Source organism: Antedon mediterranea, chromosome 7 (genome assembly GCF_964355755.1).
Source record: "Antedon mediterranea chromosome 7, ecAntMedi1.1, whole genome shotgun sequence".
Lineage (NCBI taxonomy): Eukaryota > Metazoa > Echinodermata > Crinoidea > Comatulida > Antedonidae > Antedon > Antedon mediterranea.
The window spans coordinates 25,269,811-25,288,704 of NC_092676.1; the positions used below are offsets into that span (position 1 = coordinate 25,269,811).

An 18,894-nucleotide genomic window follows, 5' to 3' on the forward strand; every position below is an offset into this window, starting at 1 on the left:
TCAAATCACTTTTAACTGTATGTATATTTAACTGAAATAAGGGACTTTTTCTTTATATGACGTAATCATGCTAGTATTGTATTGCGGATTTCTGGTTAGACCTGAAAAAACGGATTTGAATGGATACTTACTATAACCTGCCATTTTTTACGGCTCAAAACTAGTAAGTTTGAATAATATTAAGAAAAAAGAAAATAAAGTATCGTTGAAAATATCTCACTAACTTTAATAGTGTTTATTCGCCATGCAAACCTTTAAACAATACAATAATAAACAATACTAGCAATAATAATAGATAAGATGAATAACAAGACACGTTGATCTCTTTTCAATATTCTTTCACGTTCCATGCTTTCCCGGTTTTCCAGTTCTAAACTTTTTCGCTCCTTCTGGTACAATACCACTCGGGTACGTCGCTCCTCATGGAATTCTCTCGTTATCATTTTATATCGTCTATTAGCACGTTCTATAATTTTATTTTTCTCTGTTTGTAAGCTTTCATTCTCATAAACCAATGATTTAATTCTATTTTGAAATTTATCTTGCAACTCTTGCTTGTCAGATTGTACCTTTTCAATCCCTTTTTGATAATTCGACGTAATCTGTGCTTCTCTCTGTTGTGAACGTTTTGCAATTTTGCCTTTTTCTAGTTCTATACTTTTAGTCCTATCAACTAATGATTCAGTTTCAATTTCGAATTTATGTTGCAACTCTTGCTTTTCATATTGTAACTTTTCAATCCCTTTTAGATAAATCAACGTAATCTGTGCTTCTCTCTCCTGTGAACTTTCTGCAATTTTGCTTTTTTCTAGTTCTATACTCTTGTTCCTATCAACTAATAATTCAATTTCAATTTCCAATCTATCTTGCAACTCTTGCTGGTCAGATTGTACCTTTTCAATCCCTTTTTGATAAATCGACGTAATCTGTGCTTCTCTCTCCTGTGAACGTTCTGCAATTTCATCTTTTTCTAATTCTATACTCTCAATCCTATCAACTAATGATTCAATTTTAATTTCGAATCTATGTTGTAAGTCCTGTTTTTCCTTAAGCGCTTTTTTACTTGATTCTCTATCTCTCTCTGCACGTTCCGCAATTCCATCTCTTTCTAATTCTATACTCTTAATCTCATCAATCAATGAACTAGTTTCTGTTAGATGTTTTTTAATAACGTTCTTATGCTTTTTTTGTTCCGTCTTTTCACGTTTTACTATTTTCTTTTTTTCCTTTTTTAAACTGTCAATCTCACTGACCAACGATTCCGATTTCTTTTGACACTGAGATTGTGCCAACTCCAAATTAGTATAAGCTTTTTCCATTTCTGCTATTTTCTTTCCATATCTATATTTTTGGTCACGGTATTTCTGGAACGCTTCAGTGAAAGTCACGTGATGTAGGGTATGCATGTGATGTAATTTCTGATCACAACAGATAATACAAATAAGTTCCATGCATGTTTCACACCATAGGTTTAAATCTTTCTGATGATTAGATTTCTCGCAGATAGGGAGCCTAACCTTAGTTAAACCCAAATCCTCAGCAATTTTCAAGCATCCCTTTGCATCTTCGATCACAAATGACGAGGGAAGTGTCCCTAGGCCTGTTCTAGGAATTGTGGTGGACTTTCTACACAAAGCACATACAATATTAGTAGAAACACGGTTCCGTTGGTTTGTTGCCTCACATTGCTTACGTATGCATTTTAGACAAAAAGAATGTCCACACTGGAGAAATTTAGGTTGTTCCATTTCTTCAAAGCACATAGAACATTCAGTAAGGTTTTCCACAAATGTCCTTACAGGGTCGTTGTCTTTTTGCCTTGCCATTTTTCTGTTTCTGTAATCGACGTTATAATTTACCCGATGTACACCATCCAAGTTCACTTAAGGATAAACAAATAACCATGTACTGTTGTAATCTAAAGTATGGTCTACGTGCATGGTTTATCTGCATACAAATGCAGTGATGCATTATTCCCTCAACATGGCATTATGACATTATTATTACGTCAGTATTTCATTCTGTTCTGCTATTTTTCTGTTTCTGTAATCGACGTTATAATAATGCACAACTTACCTGATGTACACCACCCAAGTTCAGAGTAATAAACAAATAACAACCATACAATTAATTGCAATCCATATGTTTGCGATAGTGGTTTATTTGCATACAAATAAGTCAATAAAAATGAGTGAACTACGCCCTCAGCACCAAATTATGAAACTATTTAGTATTACAGTATGTCGCTCATTTTAAAACAAAACAAAATAAATACACTTTATTATTTTCTACCTTCTCTTTTTCCTTCTATTGTACAATTTTAATTGTAGATCTTTTTCAAGTTCGAGCTTTGTAACATTCGTGAAGACGAATTTTCCTTAACTTGGTTAAAGCAGCGAGCATGTATCACTTTTAGTTAAAACACTTTGTTAATCAAATTTATGTACATTACCGTACCTTATAACAAAACCTTTATAAATAAAATTTGTATGACCCACCGTATATTTTTATAACTACATGATACAAAAGATTCGGACATTATTATTGTAACGTTTATATGATTTCATCTAAATAATTGAATGATTTCTGTCAATGATGTCCAAAGTTCAATATTTCGTAATGTTTAATTAATATATAATCATTTAATTATCTATTCATGCAACTGCGTAATTATTTGTAATACGCTTACTAATCGTGTTCTAAGTTATCGTTAGCTCAAATATTGATATGGTAATATTGAAATAATTATATCAAAATATTTATAAAAAACATTTTCTTTATAGTTGACCTCAAAAGCTTTGGGAATTGCCAGTCATGGAAATGCTGTGGCTGTGTCTATCTTTTACTAATTTGAATCTGGCCCAAATTATTGTACAGAAATAATTTTTCCTCTGGTTAGCCTCAATGAAGCCCCTAGAAAAATATCGTTGTGGATAAACAGCTTAAGGTGGAGGAGTTTTTTTGTTTTAGATATAAATGTAGTATACAATAGTGAGTATACCAACAAAGAGCAATTTAAACTGGAAATCGACGGTATAGGCCTACCACACGAATTGATTACAATATTTTATTAATTATATTAACAATGAGCTTAACTTCGGCACAGCCTTAAAACAAAATATATTACACTTGTTCATTTCAGATTCACATTTTAACACTTTAATGACACGAGGTCCATGATTTTAAATTTAAACATATTTTGTATTCAATTGTTTTATAGGCGTCAGATACATACATGATTATTCAGTGCTACGAATTTGGATCGTAGGGAATTATGCATTAAGCATATAGGCCATATCAACATTGATAGTGCATTACTTAATAACTATTTTAAAACAGTTTAAAAAGAAAACAATTTACATGTATTATGCAAATTATACAATCTACTTTTTCCTCTTTTGTGGGGGCAACCAACTTTTATTGCAATGATAAGCAATATGATAAAGGTTATATCTGTCTATCTATCTATCTATCTATCAATGAATATTTAAGTATATTACATAGTCTGAGGTTAAAAGATTATAGAAAATATGTTGATATTGTGTTGAAATGATAAAACAAATATGTATACAGAGAAAATTTATATTACAGAGCTAAAACGATATAAAGATTAATATTCAGTATTATCAGTACCATTACGTTGATCAGCTAAATATATTTGTGCCGATGGGAGGAGCCTGCTTTTGAAACGGCATGGTTGTTCAACTTCCTAAACTTGCCGATTACGGGCCTGTCGTCCATGCCAAGCCAGGTTTAAGATTTGCAGGAAAACAGTTACTAATTTCATTAACAATTCAGTGTGTATGGTCTTAGAAAAGTTGAATAACGAATCAATAGAAAAACTAGTAAGAGTAATAATACAAATTATAACCGCCCATTTAAAAACAAAGAAAAACTTGTATATTAAAATGACTAAAATAAAAGATTTAATTATTACCATGGCCATCATTTTAATTTCATTATTTAGACCTGTGTTTATCATTCTTTTTAAGTTTAGCCACCATAATTGTTTTGGTAAAATAGTTTTGCTATTTTCTATTTTTAATCTTTCATTCTCGGCCTCCAAATTCTCTATTTTCATTTGATCTTGTACAAGTTGCGATTGTACATGTTCAAGCTGTATTTGATATGATATCAGAATACTGTTATGTTCTTCCCTTAATTCATTGTTCTCTTTTTTTAATAATTCGTTTCTGCATTTTTTAACTTCAGCAAGATTTTCGGCAGATTTCAAATGTTCCTTTGCATTTTCAATCACAAAAGAGACAGGGAGTGCACCTAGGCCAGCAGGAATTGATGTTGGTGTTCTGCACATAGCACACAGAATAGTATTAGAAACAACTTGGTTCCATTCGTTCTGTTCATTTGCTGCTTCATATTGCTGATGTAGACATGACAGGCAAAACGAATGTCCACACTGAAGAAATTTAGGCTGTTCCATTTCTCCAAAGCACATTCGACATTCCGTAAGATTTTTAACAAAAGTTCTTACAGGGTCGTTATCTGGTAGTGATAGGCTTGCCATTTTATGCTTTTACTCTTCTATCCAATCGACGTGTGAACGTTAACAACAAAACAGGACCGATGTACTGTAGGTAAGCCTATGGGCTATATTTTTTTGTGTACCGGTGATCAATGGCCCTGCGGAACGATCAATGAGAGATGATTACCTACGTGAAATAGCTTATTGCGTATAATTACTAATAGTTAGGCCTAAACTACTAAAAATTACAATCATGCAATTTTGCTTGTAAATATACTCGTAATAATATCATGGAGAAAGATCTATGGTAATATATTGTAAGTAGCCTATAGGCAAAAATAAAAATGTTCTTACCTGCGGAACGATCAATTAGAGATGTTTAATCTCGTAGCGTATTAGTTAGGCCTAACTAGGCCTACTAAACATTAAAATCATGCAATTTGTAAATAGTCGTAAATACTGTATAAAGTATAGGCTAAAATAAAAAGGTTCTTACCTGTGGAACGATACATGAAAGATGAACTCTCACAGACAAAACATTTGGTCAACTTGTGTTAAATTGTTTTTATTTATTTACCTACACTTAACCCTTAGAATGGTGGCACTGTTTCTGCTTAATCAAGTATTAATTCCGGCCCAATATTGAATTATTTATGTAAATAAAATTCCTGTTCTGTTGCATTCCGAAAAAAACCGAACGACGACCTGACACTTTCGATGTGAAATGCCCGTGATATAACATTCAATTCATAACATTTAAAAAAACTAATTTCTTTGGAATACATATATAATAATAACCATTTGAATGCAGTAAACTATATTATACGAAAAATTACAGATGCTCATACTTTTCTGATATCTTGGGCTGCTTTGTAACACTTGTACAAAGTTTCCAAACAAATTACCATTGAGGTTACTTACTTGCTAACTATAGAGGGCGCTTAGCTTACTACCAGTTTGCAAATGTGGAAAACAAAACAAACAAAAAATGTATAGTTGGAAGAGCAGTGCAAGCAAGACGAAAGTTTGACAAATGTCGAGTAGTTAATTGGTGTTTTCACGTAATTTTATGTAAGTACGGAACAATGGTTCTTAGACAAGTAATTAAACGTTGTGTTGTTGTAAAGTAACGGTCAGAAAATAGCTAGATAGTTTCTGCATTTGATGCGATAAGTGCCTGCCTACAGGTAAAGATTTTGGTTGGCGGAAGGCAGGTGATAGTAAGACTGACAGTGACACCCCTCTCTGGCTCAAAAAATGTCTCTGTAGTCTGTCGTATGTGATTTAAATGACCTGGTTTTTAGGTACTCATACCTTTTCTTGTCTGGCTTCAGCATTGCCAGAAATCCAATAGGCCTACTATGGAATTGATTTAATAACACATTTTCCCAGAGCTGTCATTAATAATTTAATTTAAATCCCCAGAATAGAGGTTTTTCATTGGTTAGTAAGGCGAGTGTTATGTTAGATAAAAAAGAATGTCCAATATTATATATATATATATTATATATCAATATTAAAGGATTGTATTTATCTTTTAAAATTAATTTTCCTTCTAGGCCTACTATAGGTTATGTGATTCTGTAAAGATGGCAGAAAGTGTTACTAAGTTATTAGAATGTCCAATATGTCTACAACTTTTTAACGGTTGTGACAGACTTCCAAAGCTCTTGCCCTGCCAACACACATACTGTATACTATGTCTGAAAAACATTGCGAAAAAGATGGACGATGTGGTAGAATGTCCGGAATGTCGAGTCTGGCATCAGTTAACTCACTCCGGAGTTACCGCTTTCCCGCATAACATCACAATTATGCGGCTACTCGACGCTCATAAGATGGATAGCGCCGTGGATTCAAAGACCAGCGAACTCAGAAATAGCTTAGCTGAAAATATGCATCTTTTACGAGATAAAATGAGCCATGTGAAAGACAATACGTACTATCGTGAACAATTACGAAAGAAAAACTCAGAAATTAAAAAACAAATTGAGAAATCTTTTGATGCAATGATCAACGAGGTTATGCAACGTAAAAGCCTCGTTTTTAAAGAACTTGAAACTGTGGAAAGTAGGAAATTTTCGGAATTTGAAAAAGAACGCAAAAGACATCAGCGTGAAATTACCTACATATCTGAACAAATTGCCGCGATGGAAACGGCTCTTGTTTCAAGAAATATTGGAAACGAAGCAATGTTTAGAGAACTTTTAAAGAAAAGCGATGATTTTTTCAAACGACTTAGTGAGTTAGAGCCAAGATCTGTTTCATATTTGGCTTATAGTGATGTTAACAAAGAAGATGTCATAGAGTGTTTATATGGCTTTGGCTGTATACAAGGTAAAGATTGTTAATTTACAATTCACATTAAGAAAGTGATCATGTATAAATGAATATTCTACTGCAGTTACTGCAGTAACAACTTTTTTTACTGCATTATGGTTTTGTTTGCAATAAACGGTATGATTACCCTAAAATCTTGCTGAATAGTTTCAAACAGATTAAAGAGTAAACGAAATGTATACAGTACTGCAGTAACTGCAGAATATTTTCACATGGCCTCTCAATCATCCCCAGTGCTTTGAAACCAAGATAATGAACATTATAATTTTTTTCTTTAATATTTTCTCTTTATTATGTATACATACAATGTTTTTGCCCACATATTTTTGGCCTACTAACTTTAATAGTAAATGGTACACTACATGTTTCTTAGTGTTCAGGAGATTGGAGATCACTCAAAATGTCAAGATTTTCCGCGCGATTATCGAGAGACATGGGAGGGAGGTAGCCATGTTATATCCATTATTAAAATATAAAGTCTCACTGCATTTTATTGTTATACACAATACAATAGTATGGTTTCACTTTATTATGGAAGGTATTTAGTTAATGATTATTGATTTGTATATGTTTCTGGGTGTTAACTTGCCTTTGTCTGTGTACAATAGATAACAGTCAGTGACTCACTGATTATAAAGCTACCCACCCTAATAACAAAACCCATGATATGTTGAGGAAAGTGGATTGTTCTATACTAGACACTATATAAAATACAGTTTACTATGAAAAGAAAACAATCTCATTCATTAACGACTGTCTGTTCTATTTAACTGTATTTAATGGGAAAAAAACATTATCAAAATATTATATGCATAGTTTTTTAATTTACACTCATTATCAATAAATGTTATCGTAGAAGTTGAAATGCTCGTCTTTTTTTTTTTTTTTTTAAATATTTAGTGTTTTCTTTTATTTTTAGAGCGACCTGACGGAGCAATAACGCTAGCCAGACGCGACTACTGCGAGATTCCAGATAACCTGCAACACGTTTACCAGCATGCGTTATCCTCTAACGGTAATGCGGATGTCAACAACAATTCCTCCGAAGAGGAGGAGGATGTTGATGATGACGAGGAAGATAATTGGTCAGACGATTGGGACGATCAAGACAGTCAGATTTATCAGAATGTTAATGTGAATTCAAATTCATCTAAACCGAAACCAGTGAGTTTTTTTGTTAATTTTTGTAATTGAGTTATTTTAAAAATGCTATAAACAAAATTTGAAAAATTAGATTTTGAAATGCTCCAGGCATTTTTGTTGAAAGTTTTATTTTATTGAAAGGTCATTTATTCAATATTCATAATATACGTTCAATATATATAACATGAGATTCAATATCATTATCAATTTCGTTTGACTTTTCTTATTGTTTTTCTTATGATGGTTTCCATAATTTGTTTTCTTTTTTAAACCATTTTTAATAATACAATAATAATAATGATAATAATGATAGTACAATTATTCTTCAACCATTACTTTTAATAATGTAATTTGTTTTGTTTTATATTATGTAATCATTTTGAAAAATATTTTTTTTTATATAAATATTCTTGTTCACCTTTTGTTTGTTTGTTAGTAACTTTGATGTTTATTTTCATGTCATGTTCTATATTTAGTTAGTTTAGGTAAAATATATATTTTCATTGAATACCGAACTGGCTTCCCAAATCAATGTCTTAATTAATAGGCAAATGATCTGAAAAATTCAGCAAGACTATGAAATGTGATCACTAATAAACACCAGTATCAGATTGTACATTGTTTTGATTAGAATCTAAAATCGTGACTTTATTTACACAGACTCCTGTAAAAATGCGAGGCCAAGGAAACTTTGGATTGTCCAATCCGAAACGAGGAACACTACGCAGAACAAGCAGTGTTATGAGATCTGGATCAGTCAGAAAAATTAAAAGTTTAACCAAGTATGTGTTATTGTAGTACTAGTATTAAAAGGTTAAAACTATCGAACACTTTTACACAAAATACATTTTTGATGGTTGGTAAAATAATTACTGATTGTTCACTATTTGCTATCACAGCCATATTCTAAATTATATAAAAAATAATTGAATTTTTCTTTTGGTTCAAGTACTAGCCAACAAATGTCAATGGAATTATTATTAGATAACACACAATGCAAGTGTTAATTAAATGATGGCACTTTCTATTACATGATCATGTCATTAGAGATATATTGTCCTTCCATAGAACGACCTCCCACCCCCCTCGGATAAACGTCTAGCTCCACCACATGCATGCTTACACAATATTTGTATATATATTTGTAGTACCCAGCAATTTTTACTGTATTTTATCAAAGAATATATATCACAAGAATGAGTATTCCGCGATTTTTGCATGAGAAATTTGTAACAGAGAGCTCCAGTGAGTGATGCCCGCCCTCATTAGGCCGGATGTATAAATACTAAATAAGACTTGATTTAATAGATATTAATAATTATACATGTCACATTAAATAGAATTATGATAATAGTTTTTGAAATTGTAAACTATTTTATAATACATTAATTAACAAACTAGTGTACATTCACTTTTACAAACAATTATTTACTATCATGCTAAGTTAGTTCACAAAAAAGGCCTAACACAGCAACACCAAAAATCAACGAATTGTTACTCACACGGCCTATTCTTTACCATTGCCGTGTACTACTCTACGCCCCAGTAAATTAAGTATTGTTTTTATGATATAAATTAGTATAAAATACATGTTATTAATAGGACAAAATGTTAAATGTCATTAACATTTATTTGTTTTACCAGAAACAAGTTAAATATAGGAATATTATTAAACTATCTTTCGTGAAAACGCGTAAACACCAACACGCCCGGTCACGCTATCGAGCGCCCGGTTGATAAAGCAAACTGTTTATATGGCAGTTTTTACTAAATAAATTGCATAAAACGAACAATTAAATATCCAAATAGTATTTAACATGATGTTGGTATGTAGTTGATAACATTTTTTATCATGAAAATACTACCGGTGGTCCAGCCTTTGATTAGTGAAACCGTCACAAAAAGTTGTATACATCCCAGATACATCCACACTTATGGCGGCGCCCTACCACATGGACAATATTACTGTAACAGGGAAAATATATATTCTTTGATTTTATCACTTCTCGATATTAAATGTGTTGTATTTTAGCAGGTATTTATTTGATTATAGATGACATTACACTAAAAAAACCTCCCCCGAATAAACGCCTCCCTCGAATAAACCCCCGCTAACAAGCCTTGTGAACAATAACGTCCCAGGGATTTTATTTGAATAAATACGGTAATCCGAATAACTGATGTTAACTAGTCTTCCGCTCTATTTTTAAAGTAAATTTTCAGTGTTCTCAAGAACTGGAGGTGATGCTTACTTAATGGACAACGAAAACAAATCTGACAAAGTCAGTGATGCATTCTCAGCTGTTGTTGTGGTGAGTTTAATTAATCTACTATCTCATTGATAGCTTTAGACGAGGCATGTGACAGGAAAACAGGTCATTCATTGGCTTAAATTCTAATCCCCTTCCTTTCATGTTTGGAATTTTTAATAATGGAAATTATAAAAAGGTATATACTCAAATCCATGTTACAGTAACTGTATTTAGGATTAATTAAAAAATATATATTTTTATATAGATTTTAAATATAGTAGCTGCTGTATTGTAACTAAAAGCAATTCTTCTGTAGTACTACTGTACTATACATTATTAATTTTACTATTATAATAACTGTATTCAATAACAAATTATTTTTTAAGTTTTTTTTTTTAAAATTTAATTTTTACTATGTCTTTCTTGTTCATAATCTCGTTTTTGCATATTTTTTTTTTGGCTGATTTCAACTTCTTCAATATATTATTCTTATTTAGTTGAAACTGTAGTTTTCTCTAAAAGAATTTTTGTATATAAAAAAATAAAATTAAAATAAAATAAATAAATAAAATATGTTGTGGTTTTTATGGTAGAAGAGTCTTGATATGGATGACCATAATTCTATTTTTTTTTTGTTTTGTTGATTTCAACTTCAATTTACTTATTATTTAGCTGAACTGGAGTTTTCTCTAAAAAAATATTTTTTTTATAACAAACTAAAATAGTGTAAAGAAAATATGTTGTGGTTTTTATGGCGGATTGGACTTAACATGGATGACTGTAATTGTAGTTTATATTTTAAAGCATTTTGCGGTGGCTTGATAGTTGGAAACTAATTTGTAAGGGTTATTTAGTTTGAAATGTCAGGAGTATTATTAAGTGGTCCTGGTGATTCACTTGTGCTGCACTTAAAAAGCAATTTATGGATTAGGTGACCTAAGAACCAGTCAAAGTATGATAGCACATAATTTAGTAGCTAGTAGTTGGTTACACATTGGTGTCTCGTAAAATGAAATCATAGATGTTAATGATAGAATTATACAAACAAGTCCCAGTGGAGCATATTATAGTAGTCTAGGACCCCAGAGTAGTAAAAGTTACTGACCCACTAGCAATTATGTATTATAAATTGGGAAATTTCCCTTCCCACGGTCATCCATCCTACCTACCCGCACCACTTAATAATTTAATCAACCGAATTCACATAAGGTACAGTACAGTACGTGACATGTAACTAATGAATGGAAGCTATTACAGTAGGCCTACAGTACTAATGATTGAAAGTTAATAATTACAGTAACCCCTGTAGGAGTTGGCCATAGTGTTAAAGTATATTATTATCTCTTGTTTGTTTCACAGGCAAGTGTCCCCTTAATAGGAGTTTTTTTCTCAATAGAAGTGTCCCAAATTGATGCAAAAGCTTGGTAATAATAAGATATGCTACAGTATATTTACAGCACTGTATTTTGTAAAGGTCACAATGTTTAGTGGATTATTTATTAACTATTTAAAAAAAAATGTATTAAAAAATTTATGAATCAAGCCCTAAGGGTATTATATTGCATGCAGTAGTTGGTGGCGTAATGACTATGAGCGCTCACTGGCTAAACCAAGAGGCCCAGAGGTTAATGAACCCCAGTGTATGAGCAGCCCCAATGCAACCCAGCATTGGAGGGCTCCTTAGGAGTGCTAAACCAAGGGCCTTTGCCCCATGCGTTACACAACTGGTAGTAGCACTTGCAATTATTGTATACAGTATATAATGATTTAAGCACAGTCTTTCCAGGAGCAAGCAATATAGGCCTGAACATATTTAACTGCTCTTGCTCAACCAAATACTTAGCCTATACTACTGTGACATTGTAAGACTGACGATTGATGTACTGTATACTGTATGATAATAATAGTATGTCATTCTTACATAGCGCTTCATCCATATAACCTCTAAGCGCTTCACATATTACTCCAATTATTTTTTGATCAAACATGAATGGAAACACATTCCCATAGTGCAGTTGTGTTTTGCTCCTACCCATCTGTAAACCTGGGTGGAGAGAGGCAACCTAAGTCTCTTGCCTAAGTACACAAGCAATGCGACGAGCATTGGACCATGGAGTTATCTATTTTTATACCTCCATGGTTGGACTGAATAAAACTTTTCTATTCTTTAGGAAACCTCAGAAGGTCCACAGTGGAAACAGACGGTTCGTCCTTACAGCTGTGTTGTGAAATGTCCGCGCAAAGACAGCAAGTTTCGGGGCATCAAGACTTTTATGACTTACCAAATTACAACCTTGGTTAGAAGACTTTTATTATTTTTTCAAAATATTCTAATTATTTTTTGAAGGATTTCTTTATATCTTTTCTTTGCATCCAACAGCGAGTAATTTGCCAATTACAATATGGATAAACTATTTTATAATTTATCATGCTTATAAACTAAGTCTCATTTGAGGCTTATAGGGAGTGGAGTTGAAAGAGTTCCTCATTGCTTATAGAAAAAATTGCAAAAATATGAAATAGTGTAAATAAATTGGAAAAAAAAGTCTATAAAAAAAGAAAATGTCGCAATCTGAAAAGGTTGCAATCTTAAAAGTTCACAATCTGAAAATGTCGCTATCTTAAAGGAAGTCATCATGGTAATTGGGTTCGTTTGTAAATGAGGTATAAAATGAGATATAAATGAGGTATACAATGAGGTATCAAGCTTTGGGGATGACAGTAAGTTAAACATTACTAGGAAAAAGGGTTTTGTGGTGAACAGTAAAAAAAACAAATTTACACTGAACACTGTACTGCATCACTAATGTTTTTATGTACAGGATACTAAATATTCCTGTATGTATATAAATTGAGAGGGTTATCTCTCGTACCATGGCAATGAATAGTGTCTTTATTAGTTCTATGTAAATTTTGTATGGTATCAAAATAAAACAATCCCATGGGATATATGCCATCCGTATAATTGCCTGGATACAAAATATGGAAACTAAATTTTACCACTTAAGTTCCATAGTGGTCAAATCAGCATTAGGTAATTCTTATTAACACATCATAGACATCGTACACAGTATTCGGCCTATGTGCTGTGTAAATAAATGCTCTAGACTAGGAGTCTTGGGAAGAAGAAGTATTCTATTTCTATAAATGATCTCAACATTTTATTTTACTTCAAAGAAAATAGGAAACCTTGTTGGCAGTCTGCCAATTGTTTCAAGTAAAATTAACAGGTATTCAAAATGGTAGAGGAAGTTTCAAAGCTTATCATAGCTGTACATCCGTATGTGCGGATTCATGTTGCACCAGGCCTACTATAGTTTGCAAATAGTGTCATTTTATTTACCCATTATCAAAAGAGACCCGATTTCAAGAACGTGCACTTTCAATCCTGATAAAGTACAAAAACAAATGTTATTACATTTTTTACTGAATTATATTTGGGATCCTGTTAAAATTATTCTACTGCAGTTACTGCAGTAACTACAATTTTTGTTAATACGTATGATTTTAGTTTGTTCCAATCTAGAGGTTTGAGGCAGTAACTGCAATAAGCAGTGTGTATAATTACCAAAAAAATGCTTACTTAATAACTGCAAACAAAGTAAATGAAATTTAGTTACTGCAGTGACTGCAGTAGAGTAATTTGACATGGTCCCAAAATGATTGAAATCTGCCTTAGATTTATTATACATCAATTAAATTTGTATTTTGTACATCGAAAGGGATCAACTAACAAAAGGTAAAAGATGTACAAGTAATGATTGCTAAATAACTGCAAACAAAGTAATTTGACATGGTTCCATAATGATTGAAATCTTCCTTAGATTTATTATACATCAATTAAATTTGTATTTTGTACATCGAAAGGGATCAACTAACAAAAGGTAACTAAATAAATGAAAACGTCTTTCAGGATAAACTTTCAACCCCAACACCTGTGTATTCCATGCGTGAACTATAAGGCCATGCTATGGTTCAGAGATTACCCTCAATTGTTATATAGAAATCTGAGGATTTCAAAACCCTAGTACTTAACAAATTAATTCTCTGTGGTTGTTGAAAGGTAAATAACTAGAGGCTTTTCACACCACAAGAGAAATTGTATTGTTATAAGTATTTGATTTTGTTTGATAGAAAGGCACATGGTTGTGTTGTTAGTGCACATTTACTGTTAGTGTCAACATAATAAAAAAACAACAAAAACATCAACTAAAAACAAGTCTGATTACTTAAACCACTTACAATTGTTCATTTTTGTAAATTATATTTTTTACATGTTTCTTTTTAAACAAGGAACAATGGCATATCCAGGAAGGGGTGAGGCACGGAGCCTATAATCTGAATTGTTGAACTATTATAACCATAGCAATTTACAAATAAAATATATTGTTGTCCCCTTAAAAAAATATATATATTTTTTGTTGTTGAATATGCCATTTTAATTTCACATAATAGTTATTCACTTTGACCAAAAACTGGATTGGGAAAAAAAAAATTTTTCTGACAAAAATGTAATTTAAATCAAAAATGTCTGTCAGAAAATTGTTTTTGGGTAAAAAGGTTCTTTGTTTATGTCGTTTTATAAGTGAAATCATTATTTTTGTCTACAGAAATGAATAACTATTAAAACTGCAAAATGGCTTATTCAAAATCTGATTTTATATTAATCTTTATTTTTCATGTTTTTGGGGGACAATACATCTTTTATTTTATATTTTTTTATTGTTATTATTAATATTAATAGTGTTTATACATATTTTCATATCAATGACAAATTTCTAGATCCACCAGTGAGTAAGTTATACATGGTGAAGCAAAATTTGTTTTACTTTATTTATTTTCTTGGTCTTCAGAATCCAGATGGTGATGTTTTGGGTGATGTTCGACGTCGCTATAAGCAGTTTTGGTGGCTGTATGAAAGACTAGCAGTTAAATATAAATTTTTATGTGTTCCACCGTTGCCAGTTCGGCAGATAGTAGGTACGTTTTCTATTTTTCTATTATATATAAAAAGTAAGTATAAACTCGCTGTACTGGTTCTGCAAACTAGTTGAGTACACTATCAAACTTGATGTAATGAAAAATGTGATGTAACCATATACGGACATGATGATGTCATATCACTACGATATTTAGGCATATCACTATCATATTTGAGCACATCACACTTTTTTTGTCAAACTAAATACTGTGGTGTACAGAGCTTTACAATAATTTACCATGTACTGGTTTTTTTATACTTTTTTTTTAAATTATTTTTTTCAAGTAGGTCGGTACGAGAACGCATTCATTCAACAACGAATGGGCCAGTTACAACAATGGTTAGACAGAATCTGCAAACATCCCATAATATGTGTGTCCGACGTTCTCAAACACTTTCTCTTCTGTCGAGATTTAAACGTAAGAAAAAAAACGCTGATTATTTAAGAACTAATTTTCAATGTTATTAAACATTAAACATTATCGGCGGTAAAATAGGATGTTATTTTTAGCTGCATTTAGTCAGTTTTCATATGGTGTTCCATTATAAAGTTTATTTCTAAACTTGTTTTGATAACTATTCACACACACCAAAATGTTACTAGTAATAAGTTTACACATAGCATAATTCAAACTAACTAAATTTACCCTTATTTTTTAGTTGTGGAAAAGTGGAAAGAGGAGAGCAGAGAAGGACTACTTTGTAGGAGCTGCTTTCTTTAGTATGGTTAAATGCCCTCACGATGACCTACAGACATTTGCAGTGTAAGTATAAATAAAATAATAAGATGGCAGATAATACTGAAAAACAGGTGTAACATTATCAAACTGCTCCCATAATATGTAGCATTTACTGCACTCGCATACATAAGCATTATTACTTCAGTTGTAAACTATCTGTAGATGGTTTCCTATTCATTTTTTTACAGGGAAGAATTTCATGACAACATCAACAACTTTGCAAGAAACATGGAAGAGAGTATAAAGATGTCAGAACAAACCATGCAGGAAATGAACAAGAAATACAAAACTGGTTAGTAATGGCAATATTGTGTTCATTTATCTTATCTTTCACCCATTTCTTCTCAAAAACTTTGCCTGCAAAAGGCTCTGTATATTTTTTAAAATCTTAAACTTAAAAGTACCATGGAGGAAATTTCCTGCATGAAAATACACACCTCTCTTGTGATGGTGGCTCATGTTGCTCTTGTACTTTCCTGGCAACTAGCTTCTAATGATAGTAAATCATCTCTGCATCAGGCTAGTTAAAAATGTCAAGAGTTTTTTTTCACATAAAGTCTGGTTTTAAGCATGCAATTGTATTAATAACTTTGGATCCTTTAGAATCTTGCAACAAAATTTGGTTTTGGAAGAGTTTCTCTTCATAAGGCTCTGTCTACACTATCAAACTAGTTTGTTGAAAAAAAGTGTGATGTGCCCAAATATGGTAGTAATATGTCATCATCATATCCATATGGGCATATCACATTTGTGTAGAGTGTGTAGACAGAGCTTTAAGCTTCTTATTTGATTTCTTGCAGCTTTCAGGAGACAGTTCATCCACATGGGCAAAAGTTTAGACGCATTAGCAAAGACGTTTGCATTTTATAGAGGAGAGCGTATGTATAAATTAAAGACCCCTTCCCTGCAATTTTGGACGTTTTTTGGAAAATAATACATATATATCACTTTAAAAACATTAATCCATGTCATTCCTTGTCTTAAATGTACGTTTTATGGTAAATTATGATAAAAAGTGAGAAACAATGCACTACCTAAGTAGCTCGCGGCGATCGACCTCTCGTGGACGGTCTTAGGCCTAGCCTAGCTAGGCTTAGTTTTGTAGGCCTAGCTGGTAAACATCGGTAACGTACGAACATCGTACGCTACCTATATACCTAGCCTGACGTTGTATAGTTGCTGCATTAATTGTTTTTCTATTTTTGCCAGACTCCGTTGATACAAATTGGGGAAAACCCGGTATTTTCGCTGAAAAGTTAGGAGTCTTCCATTTGTTTTGGCCTCACGATCGATCGAAAAGTGGGCGAATTACAGGTGAAAAACAAAAATATCAATCCGCGCGCAATGCATTTTGGGATTTATAGCGGGCCGCTATAATTATTAGAATCGACTTATTTTTCACATTTTTAACCGTTTAAAGACGAAAAAAGTTATCGCAATAGGACCATATAGTATTATTTTTATATTAAATATAGTTTGTGATCTTAAATTAGATCTAAAAAACGTAGGGAATGGGGCTTTAACCTTATTGTTCTTAAGCTCTGTCTACACTATCAAACTAGTTTGACAAAAAAAGGTGTGTTGTGCTCAAATATGGTAGTAATATTCTCAAATATGGTAGTAATATGACATCATCATGTCATATGGGCACATCACATAAAGTTTGAAAGAGTAGACAGAGCTTTAAAGATATTTTAATAGACATTTACTTCAACCAAGTTGTTTTTTTGTAATATTCAGGCTCACAGGAGCTGACAGCAGCCATGCGACACACCAGCCGAATGTACACCACAGTGGGACATCTGTTTGCAGCTCAGCCTAAGCTGGACATCAAGCCCTATGCAGAGTTTTTAAAGCATTACGAGGGCCTACTTATGTCACTGCCTGATATGATCAGTTTCCACAAGGTATGTTTATGCAATCTAAAGCTCTGTCTACACTATCAAACTTTATGTGACAAATAAATGTGCCCATATATTGACATAATGATGTCATATCACTATATATCAATCTATGTTGTACAGGACACAACTTCCAAAGATGAAGACTGTCGATTAGAAGTAAAAGATGGCAGGATTACCAGTCAGAATGCTGACCAGGTTCACAGAAGAGCTCAGGTTGTCACTTATGCTCTAATGGGTATGTATACAGTAAATGGTAAACATATTCCCTTAATGCAGCTAGTAATCAGCGCAAAGTTGTGTCTTGATCTAACTGGATACCCAATATTCTTGAGTAGAGAGAGGCAAACATAAGTAAAGTATCTTGCATAGGGATACAAGCAATGCGGTGCCAGTCCAACTCTGTGCCACAGTAGTAGCAAGAACACCATATCATTATTTTTATACAATTTTTTTTAAAGCCGAAATGAATCACTTCCACAAAGTGAAGACTGAAGACTTCAAGCGATCACTGGAGATCTTCTTACAAAATCAGATTGCGTTCTTCAAACAGATACCACCAAAGTTAGAAGAGGCATTGACTGTCTACCAGTCAATTGGAACATATATGTAACCTCACAATGGGCGATTCAGAAATGCTAGGGGTGGAACAATCAAGAACCAAAAGTGCAAGTGTCTGTAGTGATTAGGCGATTTTAGTGGGAGGTGGGTAGTTTTATCTCAATTTTCTTTCTCCATTTTGTCAGTAATATGCTAAGATTTTTACCTACATTGTTTAATATGGGTGTATCAAAATTAGATTGTCTTTACAGAACTTAAAACCATGATATTTACTTTTGGTACCTCTTCTGTTAGTTGGTAATGTTCTTTTATCTCTTAAAATGTAACGCAATTTATTGTTTCTGTTACCATAACCGTATTGCTATTTAAATTCAAGGAGAAATGTTCAAAGAAATGTATTTAAGTATATTTATTATAATAATTACCTAATAAACACAAAGTGTTTTTAGATATGTATTCAAAACCAGACTGGAATTCTAAAGCTCTGTCTACA

General features: G+C 32.3%; 2 protein-coding genes across 2 annotated transcripts; one reads left to right on the forward strand and one right to left on the reverse strand.

Annotated features, from left to right (window-relative positions):
- Window positions 1-254: 254 nt before the first annotated feature.
- On the reverse strand, window positions 255-2,020 carry LOC140055554 (uncharacterized). Its single transcript, XM_072100890.1, has one exon. It carries the CDS (start codon window positions 1,824-1,826, stop codon window positions 255-257), a length of 1,572 nt encoding a protein of 523 aa, XP_071956991.1. The 5' UTR covers window positions 1,827-2,020.
- A 3,454-nt stretch (window positions 2,021-5,474) lies between these two features.
- On the forward strand, window positions 5,475-18,453 carry LOC140055555 (uncharacterized). Its single transcript, XM_072100891.1, has 14 exons — window positions 5,475-5,554; window positions 6,043-6,820; window positions 7,743-7,987; window positions 8,627-8,748; window positions 10,179-10,278; window positions 12,390-12,515; window positions 15,072-15,198; window positions 15,488-15,618; window positions 15,860-15,963; window positions 16,128-16,231; window positions 16,740-16,817; window positions 17,680-17,846; window positions 17,964-18,174; window positions 18,302-18,453. Exons 2-14 carry the CDS (start codon window positions 6,073-6,075, stop codon window positions 18,451-18,453), a joined length of 2,415 nt encoding a protein of 804 aa, XP_071956992.1. The 5' UTR covers window positions 5,475-5,554; window positions 6,043-6,072.
- Window positions 18,454-18,894: the final 441 nt, after the last annotated feature.